The sequence below is a fragment of the Maylandia zebra genome, linkage group LG8 (assembly GCF_041146795.1).
Source record: "Maylandia zebra isolate NMK-2024a linkage group LG8, Mzebra_GT3a, whole genome shotgun sequence".
Lineage (NCBI taxonomy): Eukaryota > Metazoa > Chordata > Actinopteri > Cichliformes > Cichlidae > Maylandia > Maylandia zebra.
The window spans coordinates 27,956,775-27,975,045 of NC_135174.1; the positions used below are offsets into that span (position 1 = coordinate 27,956,775).

At 42.8% G+C, this 18,271-nt stretch overlaps 1 protein-coding gene across 1 annotated transcript in view; it reads right to left on the reverse strand.

Annotated features, from left to right (window-relative positions):
• Positions 1 to 290: 290 nt before the first annotated feature.
• The window catches only part of map2k6 (mitogen-activated protein kinase kinase 6), a 42,366-nt gene continuing 24,385 nt past the window's right edge, over positions 291 to 18,271 (reverse strand). Inside the window, exons 5-12 of the mRNA XM_004565958.6 lie at positions 18,128 to 18,247; positions 17,580 to 17,696; positions 17,404 to 17,455; positions 15,414 to 15,541; positions 12,585 to 12,662; positions 11,708 to 11,847; positions 8,480 to 8,525; positions 291 to 7,608 (exon numbers count right to left, since the gene is read on the reverse strand). Of these exons, the coding sequence (XP_004566015.1) occupies positions 7,531 to 7,608; positions 8,480 to 8,525; positions 11,708 to 11,847; positions 12,585 to 12,662; positions 15,414 to 15,541; positions 17,404 to 17,455; positions 17,580 to 17,696; positions 18,128 to 18,247 (759 nt within the window). The 3' untranslated portion in view covers positions 291 to 7,530. The remainder of the gene's footprint in view (positions 7,609 to 8,479; positions 8,526 to 11,707; positions 11,848 to 12,584; positions 12,663 to 15,413; positions 15,542 to 17,403; positions 17,456 to 17,579; positions 17,697 to 18,127; positions 18,248 to 18,271) is intronic.

Here is an 18,271-nt window from a genome sequence, read left to right on the forward strand (position 1 = left end):
AGGTGCAGCTCCGAAAACCTCTTCCTTGCAGTTTCCTTACCTGCTAGCAGGTTGCTCCGGTCAACTGTAATTTAAATGAAAGATGCCCTGTTGTCTGCAAAGCCATGCAAAATGAATACGAGCATTTTAGTGTTTTAGCCTAATTTTAAAGTTAACCAAGTGTTCTGTATAATAAATGCAGTTGTAGCATTTGTGTTAAACCAAACGGTCCCATTGAAAACTGTCTGCCATCTCTGCCTCCATGACCTTTCACCTTCTAGAACTAATTGTAACAACAGAGCAAACGGAGCTTATTGTGTAAAAATACCTTTTTATTGAATTTCCATCATTACAATTGCACACAATCAGTTTGAGCAATTTAAAATATTTATAGAAATTCATTGAGCTCTAAATGAACAGTCATCAGTCTTTAGCAGAGGCTTAAAAGACGTGTAAATATACTGAGAACTTCACTTCCCATGGGGCACAGCGTCCCGACCCCCCGAACCCACCCGACAGCAACAAAAAAGGCTCTCTTCCACATACAGTAGCATCTCTGGATTATTTTGCAACCTCCCACCCCCCCTCCCCGAATAAAGGAAAACAACACCGCAAACATCACATACAGCTGTGTGTACCAGCAGTTTACCACCTGCGACTGAGAAACAGAAAGCGCCACGGTTCACAAGTCTCGTTGTAGTTTTCGACAGACGGCTCAGCACGGTTCACAGACGACAGATTTACACTCGATATAATCCGGCCAAACGCACGTCCAAAGGCCCGGAGGAGCCTCCCACACAAAGCAGGCTTTTTTGATGCATTTCATTCATCTGCTGACGCATTTGGAGGACGAGGAAGAAGGTGAGCAAAATTTCCTGATTCTCTGTCTGACATTCAAAATCAAAAAAAGACGAAATAAATAAGTGTGTGGCGTTCCAGTAAAGAACAATCGTCTACTGGATTTAACGGATGCCTGCTGTTGGACGCTGCACGGATGAACTTGGAGGTTAAGAGGGTGAATTGTGGAGGGATGTGAAAACAGATTGCTCACTAAGGACAGTTTCCACTCGGACATCCTACCCTTGCTGATGCACAGCGACAAAGCTTTACTCAGCAGGTGAGAGCGGGCCACAATTAGACTCATGGATGGGAATTCCCACGTGTGGGCAGGCATGTATAAAGGAGCACTTAAACAAAAAGGAAAACCGTTCTCTGGGTGCAGCTCTGACGAAGGAGGAGAAGCATGATGACTGTTTTATCTGGCAGCATCTTCCCAAAGAGGAAGAGCAGAGTAAAGATAGCAGAGCTCTCTGGTCAGCACAACGATGGGACAGACAAATGTGCACGCACACACACACACACACACACACACACAGAGGAAAATCCCATGTGACGTGTGATTAAACTCGACTCTTTTCTCATTACAGCCTATTGAAAAGTGAACATGAATCAACTGTGGACCAGAAATGTCAGCGCTGAGCAGAGGAAACAAAGAGTTGTGTGGAGTTAGAAGGGTCTCAGACAAAACCTGCTGCGTTTCTCATTAGTGTGTGTGTGTGTGTGTGTGTGTGTGTGTGTGTGTGTGTGTGCTGTCTATACAACTGTCCTTTGTGGAAACCCAAATATATAATTTAATAAAATGTTTATTTTCAGTGTAAGAGAAACTAAAGTAGCTTTAAGTTATGAAGAACTTGATGCAACCACATAAAGTGACTCTCCCGCTTCTTTCTGTATGTCAGTAGCACGTGTCCCATTACTTAGCTGCATACATTATATATTCTTGTGTTTTGGCAGAACAAGCAAAACTACAAAATTAAAATTCTTTCTTCAACACAAATCTAAAGAATTTTTTTCAATTATTTTGTGGAAAAAATTTGTGAAACTACTAAAAAAAAATGCAATTTACCATGTGCACATTGTGTGGACATGTTTGGAAAGCGGCGTGCAATCCAGAATGTCAGAATTCTGTCTTTTATGAGTTCATATTGTACAGTGGCAGCTATAAAATATTTAATTTAATCTCCTCCGAATTGCAACCATGAACTTAAATTTTTCCCACTGATTTTAACACTAAACCCACTTAAAGTTGTACAAGCTCTCGGCAGACGTTCAGTCACGCCGAGTGAAGCCATTTTCACACGTGAACTCAGGTCAGGGCGCTGGCCGAGGCTGCCCTCGCACCGAGCAGACAACAGGAAGCCGCCTGTCTCCTGACAGCCAATCACCAGTTAGTCAGCTCTACACTCACAGTAAACTGTGTTTAACCTTCAGGTGACTGAGTGGCCTCATTTATAACCCCGGCCGTACAGTTCTGTGGGTAAAAATGCTGCCACATCTTTTTAAACCGCTTCTCCTACAGAGTGTCGTTTAGAGGAATTGGCCTCGTGGTGGAGCAAAGAGTTTAACAACTACATTGTGATGTTTGTGGTGAATCAGCGCTAACAGAACGAGCGCTGTGATTTACTGCTGCGTAAGGCTTGAAGCAAATACTGGACGCCAAAAGTTAGGCCACACAGCTATTTTCACTCTTTGTCTGCATCAAAGACAAAAAGACATTAGAATCATTTAAAAATCTTTCATAGATAAATGAAACAGGTCAGGTATGATAAACAGTCCTGTGTAAAAACATAACAGGGTCATAAATAAACCGAGGCTTCAGCTTTACGTTTGCATCCTTGCAGTCTGAGAGCTTGTGTGAAAATGGCTCATTTTTATTTAGACTAAAGGGTTTTGGTGTCGTTTATATGGTGGCACTAAATGTTTCCATCTATATTTGTGGGCAAGAATCACTACAAGGCCGCTAACCTGTAACATGATAACCAAACGCGATCCGCGGGCTTTTGCAAAAAGGTTTTTCACAATAAAAGCCTTTGCTCTGTAACAGGTTTCCGTCGGGTCAGTGTCACCCTTCACCTTTGATGTTGACAGCTGTACAGACTAAGCATGGCCGACGAGTGCAAACAGCAGCAAAAACAAAGTGAGCAGTTGAAGAAAAGCTTGGTATTATTTCAGAATTTTTACAGTATCACAATTTCAGTTAAATAAAAGTCAGAACCTCTAACTCCAAACTCTCCCTCTCACAAAAAAAAAAAAAAAAAAAAAAGATGGAAAATGACCACACACAGGGCAACCCTTCATCGACTGAATGACTGCTTCCTTACAGTAACACACTCGTAAATGTGACAATGTGATATGACTCCTTGGTACAGTGCAAAACATCACAGCAAATTGCAGTGTCAGTGGGTCCAGGACAGGAACTGAAGGACCAAAACAGTGTTTAAGCATCAATCACGAAGACAGACAAGTGTTTCAATGTAAATGTACACCACAGATATGTACTGTTAGGCACTTAAAACACCTACGAACGCCACACAAACCTAAATCCACTGCTCCGAGTCTACGCGTGCCATGACGAGTTCGACTACCTTTCCCGGCCTCCTAAGCCTGGCTCCAGCTCTTTGGTCACATTTGCTAAGTTAGGTTAATAACCATTTTTCACTAATGGAAAAAAAAGAATCTCGAGGTTCGACCTGTGATGGATAATTTTGCTCTGCTTCCAGAAAGTGTGACTTGAATTTTGTTAATTTCATCATGGCCTAAAAACACTAGGGGCAATTAAAAGTCTCTCCAGTATATTTCCATCTTCGCTACAGAGATGCACTAATGAGGAAGCCCTTAAATGTCCTCGCCGCGATGACTTCTGTCTGCTGCCAGTCCTCACATTCAGCTTCACCACAGAGAAACAGTTGGTGAAGTCAGAAAATGAGAACTATAGATGAAAAATAGAGAACGGTGAGAGCTTCATAAAGAAAAATAAGACAGCTTTGTGAGGCGGGCATGGGCGTGTTCGCAGTACTTCAAGGAATTATCTAAGCCAAAGGTTGTGGGACTGGAGCCCAACGGGGAGCAGGTTATAGGGTGAAAGGAAGGTTTTTACTCTGCATCAAAACAGGAAACTTCCCTGATAACATGACAGAGCGAACTGTACTCGACTGAGGGCAGGAGACTTTGTTTTGGAGTCTGGCAAAAACAGCAGAGAACATTATTTCTTTAAAATAGAGCCCCAGAGGTCCACAGATGATGTTTTTGGGTAAATGTGGTTGCTCAGTCGTAAAATTGTCCTGGTTGACAAAAAATAAAAGCTAAAAACCATTTTTCCCAACCATGAATCTAGGAGTTTACAGCCCTCAGCACTCACTGAGCTGTCTAAGCTCTGCATCGACTTCAGTTTGGTTGAATAGCAAAAGGTTGATAGGCGCCAACCTTTCTGCTGTTCACTTGGTTACCAGACGGCTTGATCAGACACCCACATGGGTCTCACTGCATTCCGGATCGCTGTGTTGGAGTTGGTGGTGACTTATTTCCGGACAATCAAAGGTGTTGTACCCGCACGCTCAGGCAGCAAGTCGGACCAGCGCTGCCTCCCAGGAAGATCTGCCGAGTTAGTATTGAGGAAACGTGTCCTCTGACTTTTCAGTCAAAGCTCATCATTATTCAGACGTCTTCTATGAGTTTAACATGTTTTTGAACTTCAGGGAGGACAGCTAGTCGGGTAAAGGCCAAGTGCCACACAGGTTTGTTTATTCCGACTACATTTCCTGTGTGTTTGAAGCCTCTACACAATGATAAATCAAGTCCAACTGGGTCCTAAGTCAGCTTCAATCGGGTTCAGGGAGGGGTGTGTGTCTGTTTTGCTGCTGCACGTCTCACGACTGTGTTTCAATATCTGAGACCTGGACGGATGCGTGCACAGTATGATCCTGGAGACAGGAATGCTGGAATGGAAAACTGAAGTCTTCTTAATGGATGTGGTAAGGAGGAATTAGGAGCATTATCATCTCCTTCCACTTTGTTAGCTGGAGTTTGTTTTCTCTCAGTTAGCTCTGATTACAGCTGAGATTGTTTGAGTTGTTTGCAGGTGTGTATACCGGATCTGTTCTGATATTAGCAGCAAACCACGTCTGAGGGAGTGTTGGCAGACAGGAGTGTCCGGGGAAGAAGCCTTTTGTTGTGATGACCTTAAGCATGAATAGATAGAAGCAAATATGATGCGTGTATAGGACTATAAATATCAAATACCCCCGGATGGCCCAAAAGTTCTTTCAAATTCGTATAAACTAATAATTTAATACAGCTTTAAATGATGTTGATGTCCAGTTTGACTGCAACTCTAACAGCTAAATCGACTGAAGGTGGACCCCCGAGTTTTAGGGTTTGTGGTTGTATAGTGACGATTTATCGATGCTGTAATGTCGAGCAGATTCGGGGGTAAAAGTCTTGTCAGAACAGATTAGAAGTGTTTTTGGTTCAGTTTTTGACACAGTTTAAGGCCCCAGAAGTCAAAATTAGAAGAAATCACGTGATAATTCAGCTCTGCCACTTAAAACACTTCAAGTTTCCCATTTTGACATCAGAGTAATTCTTACATGACATCTAGAAGGCGTCAGCTGGGCCTCCACAGAAATCACTGCGAGAAAGAGGCCAAGAACAAAGGCAACGAGAGAGATGAACACAAGCATAAAAACATAAAAAAACGAGCATGAGCTACGGTACAACAAGGAACACAAAGTGGGATTATGATGCCATGCAGCGTGTGAGGAGGGAGGGAGCGGATCCCTGCATCATTCTTAACATCTCATTTTCCTTAGACGGTTTCTATATAGAGGCACACAGAAGGCTTGCAAGTTACAGATTAAAAGCATTTCACGTGTTTGAGCCAAGAAGAACACGACAAAAAAAACACAAAGAAAAACAAAAACCATACACAGCTCACACAAACACGTGAGGAGAGTCTCAAATGGTTCGGTCAAGTATCCAAAGGGAAAACAGCAGTTATAATAAATAAGAGAAACTGCAGTAAGTATGTCGAAGGGGGGAGAAAAAACCTGGATCTAAATAATAACAATAATTAATATTAATAATAATAATAATAGCAATAGTATCCAGTTCTTTTCATGGTGAGTGGAGAGGGTTGTGATTGGCTCAGTACAGACAACAAGGAGAAAATCTTCCCCCACACAGCCCACACGCACACGCAAACACACACCCCGACATTTAAAGTGTGTGTGAGCGACACGAAGCTGCACGGCTGCGACTCGGCTCCGCCTTTGTCTCAAAGATCTGCGATTCAGCTTCACGCAGGAAGGATCAGGGACGGAGCAGTCAGTGGCTTCAAACCAGCCAAAGCTGCTGGACCTGAGAATCTCATATCTATTGGACTTTGGTGCTTTTGGCTACATTACTTTACAATATCACAGTAAAGTGTAAAAGTTTGAGATCTATTCGCAACTTTCATTGTTCTCACATCTTTTGTTTGGGGTCTTTTGAGGGGTCAAATTAGAAATACATTAAAAATAAATGGACGTGTTTGAACCAGCAGTCATCGCTGAGTTTGCTGATGGGGCACCCCGACCACATGGGTACAGTCACATCAAAAAGCACAACTTCACAATTTATTTAGACGCCTTTCAAATTACAGAACCTTGCTGACACGGTGGCGTCATGGTGGCCATTTCCATCTTTAATATACAGTCTATGCTTGTACTAGACTACCATACTAACTAGTTTTAAAATAAAGCTCTTTATTACATGCGTCACATTTGAACATGATGTGCAGATGCACAGTCGCCTGTACTTTTAAAGCAACGTAAGAGTGTTGCCCTGCCTGTTGAGCTCTTACAGGGGCAGCGAGGCTGCAGAAAATCCATAAAAAAAAATGTTGCGGAGCACGAAAACTGCGTTTCTACTTGGATTTGGAGCCGTGCAGCTCTGTGAACATGCCCCACACACACATGTCATGCACCAGCTCGCACACATTCACGCTCACAGGCAGCCAAGAGCCCAAAATGTGTAGTTGACCTCCACTGTAATCAGGGGGGAAAGCAGTGTAAGTGCAGTACCTCTTTGTGACCACTGGGGGGAGCCCCTGAAGTCAACAATCGGACTCTCCAACTGTTCCTCACTGGCCACATGAGCCCGTCTTTACCCAGAGAGAAATTCTGTACATGCAGTCAATTAATAATCTGATGCAACACTTGCTTCGAGTATGCAAACATTTAGATTATACACAGATAGATTATATCATTCTTCTTTTTTTTTATATAATCTGCACATCTTCTCGCTTCTGCTTTTCAGCAAAAAAGAAACTATGACTCGACCCTTGTGGAGGCCACAGAGTCAGCGCGCTAACAACAGCGCTCGAGGAGGAGCGCAGCGGCGGGGCAAATCGAATCAAACGGGGAGGCTTTGCATACACACATCATAAATTACTCCAGATTCTGTGTGAGGCTCCCGTCTCCCAAACTCCTCCCACCGTGCCAGGTGATGCACAGAGGGGGGGGCTGAGGCCAGGTGGGGGGCGGGGACAGACTCCTCGTTCTGCTTCGTCAGCGGCTCCTCTGGGCTCCGTTTGTCTGCCACTGGAGGGAGGGGTGAGAGGGAATCCTGCGGGTAAATGGGATGGTGGGGGGGGCTGCGATTGGTGTTTTTTTCTTGGATTTTTTTTTTTGTTTCCTCTTTTTTAACAGATTCCTCCCCCTCCCTCCAGTGCACTCAGTCTCCCAAGATGACTTTCACAAAGCTAGCCACGTCGGTTTCTTTGGCCTCGTGGGAAGTGAAGAAGAGATGTTGCTGAGGAGGAAACGGACACCGAGTTAGTCGGGAGCCAAATCAGAAAAAAGCAATTAAAGCATCAATTCCTTGAACTTTGAGGCTGTCGTGTTGTTGTGTTGCAGTTTGCATTGTAATTATGGTCATTAGAGCATTTCTTTGCAGCTGTTTTCAATCTGATTTTAGTTTTTGACACTTGGTTTACACTCATTTGTTGTCATCTCTTGTAGTGACACCTTTGTTGCCTTTTCTGGTCAAATTGTATCTGGTTGCCATACTTTGGCGCAATATAAATTATATTGAATTGAATTTTTTTCAACTTTTCAACGGCACGATTTGCATCTTTATGTGGACAGTTTGTATTTGTTTATAGTCGGTTCATGAATCTTAGTTGTAAACAATCTGATTGTTGTCCTTATGCGCCGATTTCACATGTATGTGCATCATTTTGCTTCTATTCATTTTGTTGGTGACTTTGCAGCTCTTAATTCTGTGTCTTCTGTTGATTTCCAGTCATTTGAGTTTTATTTTGCATCACTTGGTCATTTTAGAGCTTGTAGGAAGTCTTGGTTCATGGTCATTTTGCACATTTAAAAAAAAAAAAATCATTTTTGTGTCTTTTGTTGTTCGTTTGCATCCATTTCGGGTCTCTTTGTGCTTAATTGATTAAGCTGCAGCCATTCAAACACCTGCACCCCCTGATACTCTGAGCTTTTACTGGACCTTTAGTAAACCTTCCATGGATGAGACCAGTGAAGCATCTTGGCTTCAAGCGTCAAATACAGGGTTTGTAAATAACAATCTAAGTGCACCCCCCAGTGTTTGATTAACAGCATTACAAGGTGCTTGCAGGGAAGTCATGCTTATAATCTGTTAACACAGAAACACTCACCATGAGTTCTGTGTAAGTCGGCCGCTCTTTGGAAACTTTCTTTAAGCTGCAGAAGAAGAAAAAAAAGCAAAGATGAAGATTAAATGGTGGACTTCCCCACTCTTGCCACAGATCTGTTCCAGCGTCTGATTCAGTGTTATTCTATGAAAGCGTCTGAGAAGTCGCAGACTGCCAGCCTCCGAGGGTTTCAAGGTAACAGAAAAAAATACAACCAAGCACGATGAGTCACCCAAGCACCAAAGAACATAGTCACATCAGTGTCTTTCTGCATTCTGAGTACTGCTCAAAGTGCGGCATCATTTTCTGATATCACCAGGAAACAATGATCGAAACTGGAGGACGACTCGTTTCTCAGTGTGATCGAGTGTTATTTCAGGTCAGCAGCCATACATCATGTAAGCATTTCAGATTCACCCAGATTCACAGAACACCATCAGGCAGGCGTCTGACCATCACGTTCATTCAGCAGCTGCACATTAAGCCTGAATCTCCCATAGGAAACCAGATGAACATGCACTACTCCAGCAAATAGCCGGCCCCCAAAAAGTTCAAAACAAGCCAAAAAAAAAAAAAACATTACAAAGAAAAGAAAAACAATTCAATAATTTGGCTTTGCTTAAAGGCAGCATCACTTTACATTAGTGACAGGAAGAAGAAGTCTGCTGGTGTTGGCAGTGCTGGGCGAAAAGAGTTCAGTATTCACATCACTGCCACAATTATGCAGTTTCCACATTACTAAGGTTCTTCAGTTAATTGCATGTTAAGCATGTTGTGGGTGGGGTGGGGGGTATTTCAGTTCTATGTGGAACAACCGGTAACAGGAGATATTCTTGTCAATGTTCCAGCTGTTGTTGCATGCCACTGTAAGCTCTCAGTCTTCCAAAGGCTGCCAGACTTCTTTAAGCTTCCTGAAGACATTTCATTTGTCTTCCCAAACACTTCTTCACATCATCTAAAAGTTGATCACTGAAAACTGAACAATACACGAGTCAGATCTTCAGGACAAAGCTCAGCGATATATTTGGACTGACAAGCAGAAGAGACTCTCCTGAGCATCCAAACATTTGCATTCTGGACAGAGAAGACAGACGATTTAAGATGGCCCTACATCCACCTGGACCACCTCCAAGGTGACAACCCAACAGCTTTCAGGAAACCTCTCTGGTGTGAAACATCTTCAAGTACCTAAAAAAACAGACCAGTTGCTTTTAACTCAAGTTTAAATAAATGTTATTGCATTTTCAGCTTGGTCGTTGCTGCAGTGCAGGTGGAGTGAAACAGTATTTAAAATATTGGCAACCACCAGTCTACCGATAAGCCTTTCTTCCTGTTGAAAGGGAGTTTTTCCTTCCCACTGTCACCAAAGTGCTTGCTCACAGGAGGTCATCTGATTGTTGGGTTTTTCTCTGTATGTATTATTGTAGGGTCTACCTTACAACATAAAGCGCCTTGAGGAGTCTGTTGCAGTGACTTGGCGCTGTATAAATAAAACCTCATTCTCAGGTCAGTGCATTCACAAAGCTTTCAGAAAACTTGGACAAAGATTGAGATCACTGAGATTCAAACTTCGGGATTTTTAGTATCTACACCTGTGGTATAATTTTGAAAATCCTCGGTGACTTCCTGCTTAAGTTACTGCATTCACAAACCTAGGTGTCCATGTCGCCGGCCCACCAGTGAAACAATATCCCATCAACCTTTTACAGCTGAAGGGTAAAAATCACCAAATCTGTCCACCATATCTGCTTTTCATCTGTGATTTTTAATCTCTGAAGGTTTTTTGCACTTCTTCCTCATTCCTTCTTCAACTGTGGTGGCTGTAGCTCAGGAGGAAGAGCAGATCTGCTGATCGGAACGTTGCTGGTTTGATCCCTGGCTGCTGCAGCTTGCACGCCAAACATCCTTGGGCAAGATACTAACCCCAAGTTGCTCCCCAATGCATCCATCAGATTATGAGTGTAGAAAAGCTCTGTATAAGAATCAGTCCATTTGCCATTTAACCAGCTGACATTATTACTTCATGAACCCTCATCACTGTGCATCACAGCAGCCTCTGCAATTCCTGAACTTCCAGAGCTATGCATGAATACAACTTCTGACTGACTGGACATCATTTGCACTGGAGTAAGGTGAGGTTTACACCTGCATCATCACGGCCTCCCTTTTCTTAAAGGCAAGGTTGTGATGCCCGTCTTAAATTAAGAAACTCCTTTCAGCTCACTCGCCGTACGTCTTCTCGCTGCACAAATACCTGCATGTGTCACTAAGCAACAAAGAAAGAACAGAACCAAAGATTTTTTGGCATGTAGAAGATCTGATCTTGGAGGCACAAACACAATAATCTCGTTCTCAATGGTGCGGTTACAGTTTGGAGGAGTAACGTTACAGAAGAGGATGCACGAAACAGCCGCTCGGCTTTTGACAAACATCCAAAAACGATACGCAAACGCAAAGACATCCCGCTTTTCTCTCTTTACTTTTGTTTATACTCCATCTCTCTGTGCTCTTACTCACAACAGGAACTTGATGAATATCTCAAACATAATTATTTTCGTTTCCAACAATTACGAAAACAATATAATCAAAAACTATACTCAGTGTTTAGAGACTATTACAACTATTAAACATGGAAACCCCTGAGCAGTTCATTCTCAAAGACCCGTGTTTTTCTCTTTAGAATATTTATTATTGCTCGTTACCAACTAACCACCGCCTCATTTTTACCGCCATCATGTCTCACATTCATGCAGTCATCTGCTAACAGCGACCTGCGCTCTCCTGCCATCCTGCCCGTATGACCCCCAAACCTGCCAGCCTCCCGCCTCACCTCTGTGCACCCTCACTGGTTCACACAGTATTTATGCTCAAAACAATATTTGCAGCTCAGTTCTTGTAAATTACAGTGACACAAAATTACATAATTAGAGTAATTAAACTAATACGTAGGGATCCGTAAAAAGTGCACAGTTGCATGTTTACAGCATATTCAGATAGTCCCATCCTGTGAAAACAAGAATAACAAAAACAGCAACAATGAAGCCAATCGAATAAAGGGGAAATCATCTGAAGCCCACTCAGCTGGGATCAGTACACATCTCTCTGTGATCTGTAGCAGCTTCGCGACTCTGCAGGCTTCTCCTGTGTAAAGATCTGGGTGTAAATCTGAGACGTGGATCAGGCTGGAAGAAAGTTGGACAAAGCAAGAAAATAAACCAGAAAAACACGAACCACTGAGAGGTGAAGTCCACAAACTCAGGGGAGAACTGGTCGGCGGGAAGCTGGGGCGAAGGCTCTTCCACCACCTGCTTCAGCTGCTGAAAAGGTGTCCCCCACGAGTCGTACGGGAAGCGCAGGATGGCGAGCTCGATCTGAGCCAAACAAGACAAAAAAACAAAGAGGTCAAGGAGCGTTTTTAGTGCTTTAGTGAGCACAAACACATAACCTGACACAAACATATCTGCACAGCTGCATTCATGTGATTTTTCACCCAAATCCATCCCACGTCGCAGCGTCATTTAATGACTGACCCCAAAACAAGCACACTCTAAAGATCCCACTCATCTCCAGCAGAGCGGCACACACGTGGCTTCCCAAACATCCGTTACAGTTTTTAACATTACTGTAGTTTTTCCTCTCACTGCTACTGCAGCATTAATGAGTTTCACACTAAAACCTCCTCAGCTGCTTCACCTCCTTCAGTTCAGCTTTCGAGGAACAACAGGTGCTCCAACAATCAGCGCCCGGCAGGTTTTATCCCACACGCTGATCGCTCAGTCTGGACCACTCATTCTTCATTTTACAATTATTACAAAAACCTTCCACTACTCTGAAATCACAATTTTCCTCTTTTATTTAAAACCCATTTAGTGCCCTTTTAAAATTCAGACTGTGCTGGAACATTCGCTGCTCGAACAGCCGATCGAACAGGCAGAGACGAGCGCGAGTCAACTGCTGAATCCTTGATGCCAACATCCTCCTCGGTCCGGCCTGAGCTGCAAAGCTATGAATATTTCACGACTTTTTCATTTTTAACTGATAATCGTGTTTTTTTGCAGCGATGCAGAAAAGGTGAACAAACGTATGCAGGAGCGCGAGGCGGCTTTACCATCGTGATTCCTAAACTCCAGATGTCCGACTTGACGTTGTAGCCTTTCTGGTTGGTCTCAGGATTGATCCTCTCCGGCTGTGGACAGACAGAAGGTCACATGATGATGTCAATAACTGCAGCCGTTGTCAAGGATAACCAGCCCCGCTGCCCCGTAATCCCAAAGCTCTTGTGCACACAGACCGAGCAACGTACCTGGCTCTAAATACCCTCAGCCAACCAGTGGCCTGCCGAGTGGTTAAAGAGTAACTGGCTCATTAAGCGTGTGGATGATAATGAGGGACTCGGGGTCGCAGATCTAAAGACACTTTTAATGCACAAAATCTACGTTTGCAGCCAAAACCGACAGGAAGTATGTTCTGGTCTACGTCCCCCCCCCCCCAGGTAAAAATACTTCCCTTTGTTGTCCGTCCAAAGCGGGATACCTGCTCACGTATCCACGTGTCGTAACATTCGTCAACATTCAGGCTGACGTGGGTGCTGCTGCATTTTTATGAGCGCAAATCCTCAAAATTCAAAGAAACCTCTGAAGACACCAAGACTGCAGCAATAACAGTGTCATTAACAACCATCCAGGCAGTCAGACTTACTTGTAATTTTTTTTAAAGCGGCCTTGAACAATAGTTCTCCGGCTCTCTGGAGATATTTTAGCGTTTCCTTTGGACACTGGCCGTTTTTCAGCCCAGTCCTTGTATCTGACCATTTTCAGAGGAATGCTTTTGGTACGCAGCTGAACACTGACCTATGAATCACTGAAGCACTTTGTTGTGAACTGGTGCTATATAAATAAAAGTGAAATGAAGCATGAAAAAGAGCACCTAATTCAAAGGCTGAACCAGTGTGGTGTCTACATGTTACTGACAACTTAGCAAAGAACCAATTTTAAGTGGTGTATGTAGACACTTAGTTGCTAGCAGACAGAAAAACATTTGTTCACATTTCTTTATAATAATCTTTGAAAGTTTGACAGACATAAAGCACAACAGGAGTGTCTGTGAAGCACAGTGGAGGCTCCGTCATGGTTCAGGGGCTGCATGTACCCAGTGACTGAATTTTTACTTTTACGAGCACCAACAGATTTTTATCTGGAAAACAGCTGATTGGCAGCAGCTTAAAGTTGGCGATGTATATAACGTTTTTTTTTTATTATTAACAATCTTTGTCTAGTTTCTCTGACCTGCATGGACTAAATCCAGGTGCTGCTGCTCTTCAGCCTGACCTTTAATTCTTTGTGATTCCAAGTATTGGCCAAAATGTATTTTAGAAGCATAACCTTAAATCTTTGAAGTGTACCAAATGATGTTTGAATGAGGTGCGTGAGACGAATGTTTCCTCCGGTGGTCATGAACACTGGTTAAACTGAACAGGCTGGGAATTATGTGCTTCCATGAGACTGGATCCTTGCGTAAACTAGGAGGCTTTCTTGGAATTTTAAGTTATCCAGATCATTCCGAAAGACGCAGCATTATTTCATTTTTATAAGAAAGTTTTCCTGGAAATCCAAAGAGTCGCTTCTTCAATCCAGGAAAACAGAGCCACGTTTCTCTCAATTACACTGTAGTTTTCTCTTGTCTACGAGGACACACACACTCCTGTAACAATCAAACGCTTCCAAGCTTTCAGTTTTAGTAAAGTGTAGAATTACTGCCTCGTAGTTAGATGCATCAGCCAACCTGCTGCGGTTTATATTTATTGCCTTTCCAGATGATAAAACGCATGTAGCGAGCGAGGCCCTTGAAGGCATTTAACAGGTGGCCACCAAATCAGTATTCAAACAATTGTGAAATAAGGTCAAAGTCTCGCCTGCTGTTCCCGAGTTGTGTGCTTTTGCAGAACGCCGTCGCAGTAAAATGACCTGTGAACTTTTTGTAAATGTTAAAACTCTGAGACGTTTGGCTAAAGCGTATGAATTCCTGAGTTGTGTTTTGTAAGGTCAAAGTGACCGTTGACTGTCAAAGTCCATTTTAGAATCCAGACAAACGGACGATCACATCACCGGCATGCATAACAGGGAGCAGGAGGAGGGAGGGGGGTGTTTGGGACGTAACAACAGGTACACAAACAAAATGACGCTAAAAGCCTAAAAAAATGTCTATAATACCTATAAATTTAAAGTTTTTCATATAGTTTCCATTTGTAAACTACTTCTGATTCATTAACAGGTGTAAAAGTTTCAGTACTTGTCCTACAAGAATCCAAAGCCTTTGTGTTTTAAACTTGAAGAACCTCCTGCTCATGGTCATCTTCTCCTGCATCTCTGGACACAGCTGCTGTCTTTAGATCGCGTCATTGAAGCCCTCATATGTCTCCTCGTGTTTGTGCCCCTGCAGTGAGTGCATCGGGCTCTCCTCCTGATTCAAAGTCATGATTCGTCTGGACAACAACTGGACACTGTGCATCCTCCTGGTCTTGCTCCTCACCTGCTGAGTTACCTTCCGGTTTGGAAAGTTTGGACTGATAAATACTGCGTGGTCGTATTAGGAGGCCCAGCGTTCATAACTAGTAAAGATAAATTAAACAGAGTTGATGTTTGCACTGTCCGATCTCGCCACAGAACATCGTGAAAGTTTCCAGAAATGGCGTTCGGATGACGACAAGCAGACGTCGTATCGTTGCATGGAGCTGTCAGCTCACACACTCAACTTCACGTTGGACGTTATAACAAAATAATATCAATCAAACAATCAACAAAGTGAGAAGATTTTGAGCTGTGTTTGGTGGCTCTTTAGGAAGCTCACACTGGACTTTTTAAACTTTTAATTACAGAAAGAATTTTATTTTACACTTCATTTATTTTCACTTCATTCCTTAAAGCATCGCGCTGCTTACCGCCATGTAGGGTTTGCAGCCAGCGTCCATGGTTTTAGCCACAGAGTCCACCAGGTAGCCGCTGATGCCAAAGTCGCACATCTTCACTTGGCCCTGAGTGTTGATCAGGACGTTGGAGGGTTTCACATCTGGAAAGACGGCCAAACAAACAGGACTTTTAGCGAACAGTCGCTCTGTTAGTTCTGTTTCCCTCTGAGAGAGCAGCTGGCTGACCTAGCTGCAGACTGCGGTCGCTGTTACAGACCGACGGGTGTCTTCATTTCTGTGACGTATAGCTGCTTTAACGGTGACTTTGACAACTTTGACCCAACAACAGTAACACGGTGGTAACAGAGGTTTGACACAGGAAGGATCAACTCTTAAAATACCAGCATGAGGTTTGTAAGATTTAGTTCTGTGGCTACAACATATTAGTTCAGCAAAGCTTCTGCTGCTCATCCTCAAATGTGTGTTTTAACTAAATCTATTATATACATTTAACAAAATGTTAAATTAATGGCAAGTCTGAAGTGAAAAACTACCAGGCTTAAAGTCAGATGCTTGCAAAACGTAGCAAAATATGTATTTTGTTTACCTGAACATACTGGAAAAAAAGAAAAAATTATCACAAAAAACTTTGATAAAAATACAAAAATAATTAGAGAAAAATAATTAAAAAAAAACTGAAAACAAAAGCAAAATTTAAAAAATAAAAAACTTTGTTTGTTATCCACTGCAGCGAACACCAACATCATGTATCAATGTATTTTACAGATAGCCATTGTACAAACCACACTTCATTTATCACATATTTGTGAAGCTATTTAAGAATTTCATAATTTATTTTGACAAAAACGTACTAACATTTAATGATAAGTGGTGCAACGATTCTCCTAACACGTGAAAACATCATTATTACATTACGTGACATAAACTGTGTTTTTATTCTTAACAACTAAAGACTGTTTTGGTCACTAATATCTAGGAAGCTAACTTTGTACTCTATGAACTGCAAAGCAGAGTAAGAATTAGTAGCACAAAGTAAATAAAAACTCTGCTTATTTACGAAAAATCTGAGCATTTTTATTTTAAAGATTTGTTCAAATTATTGACAAACCAACTAATTTAGGCCTTCTTTTACATTTCAACACAACATCATATCAGCATCGTCTCTGTAATGATAGTGATTTGAACATAATAATAATTTGTGCGTATTTTGAGATGCGTTTGTGTTCCAGTGCAGATCAGGCAGCGATGATGCTTTAACCCAGAGTTCCCCAACCTTTTATGCACCATGGACCGGTTTATGTCCGACAATATTTTCACAGACTGGCCTTTAACCTCCTGAGACCCGAACTCTTCCACAGCATGCATTTTTAATTTCTCTTTGCTATTTGGGCATATTGGGGCCCAATAAATGTAAAAACAAAGAATTACCAGATTTTTTTTTTTTTTACCTTATTTTTGTCTTTATGAAAAATAAGAGCCACATATGAAGATATTCGTTTAAAATTTTGATAGAACAGTAGCAGTATAATGTCCTCGTCAGTGGATATCAGGCCCATGTAGAGCAAAATTGAGTATTTCAGTCTAAATAACCCAAAATGGGATGTACTCACTCCAAGGACAAAAAGAACATTTTCATAAATTTAGCAGAATCGTGTTATTGTCTTAAATAATCCGACTGCGCTCGATACATGTGCTGTCATATGCAGCCCCGCCAGCTGAGTGGTCTGAAGCACTCGGTCCAGTTCAGCGCCCCATCGCTGCTGAGGCTGCACCAGCCGGCCTGACGACCGCACACGTGAGGCTGCAATCCACCGTTTTCTGACCCAGAACCAGAGACGGATGCTCGTTTAACTGCTTTAACACAGACGCACTGCTGTGGCTCTCCAGTAAGATCTGGCAAGAGTCTGAAGGGATAATGGAAGCGGAAAACAGAAGCAGCCGCGTGCAGCTGAGAGGAAATTGGCAGTGAGAGTTTAATGGGTCTCCAATCTAAGGCTCTTACCTCTGTGTATGACTTGCAGATTGCTGTGGAGATGCTCCAGAGCTTTTACTATCTGTAATGAGAAAGGCCATCAATAAGCAAATGAGCGTTACATAACCCGTATGTGTCATTAAGCTAAGTTGAGTGTTCGCATTAAATTTTAATCATTCACATTATGCCGCTTTAAGTGAACCTACTGAGACAGCGATCTTTCCCAGGATGTCCTCGGGGATGGTCAGGCCCTTCTCAATCACCTGCTTGTAGAACTTGTCGAGGGAGGTGTCCATCAGCTCCATGCAGATCCACACGTCGCCCTGGCAACAGACAGGCAGATTTGGAAACAGATCAGGACAAAAAAAAAAGGAAAAAAGCGGCAGAACAAAAAGGCGCCGGCCGGATTCCAAACAGACAGGAAGTGACAGATTTTCCAGTGATTCAGACCCAGTGAGGAAATCCTGAACATCCACTCACTGCTGCAGGAAGTTTCTGTATCAGACGGTCTGCAGAGGTGCCCCCCGACCCCACTCTTAAACTGTTTTAGTCTTTATATCCATTACTTCTTCAAGACCGCTCTGTGAGAGATTTGAATGACTCTGTCCTGACTGGTTGAACAACGGAGAGTTCACTGTTTTTGCACTATGGAATATATTAAGATACTTTCCTTCACTCCTCTCTCCAAAAAGACACACTGCCACGAACGCACAAAGAAAATGAATAACGAGCAGCAGCCTTTCTGTGACTCTACCTCTCTGAATAGTGCTCCGTAGAAGGTGACGGTGTAAAAGCAGTCCACTGTCCTCATGGAGATGTCCAGATCCATGAGCAGCCTCTTCTGCTCCTGAGTGTTCACCGTGGCCCGAATGCGCTGAGGAAGGATGACAAGAAACAA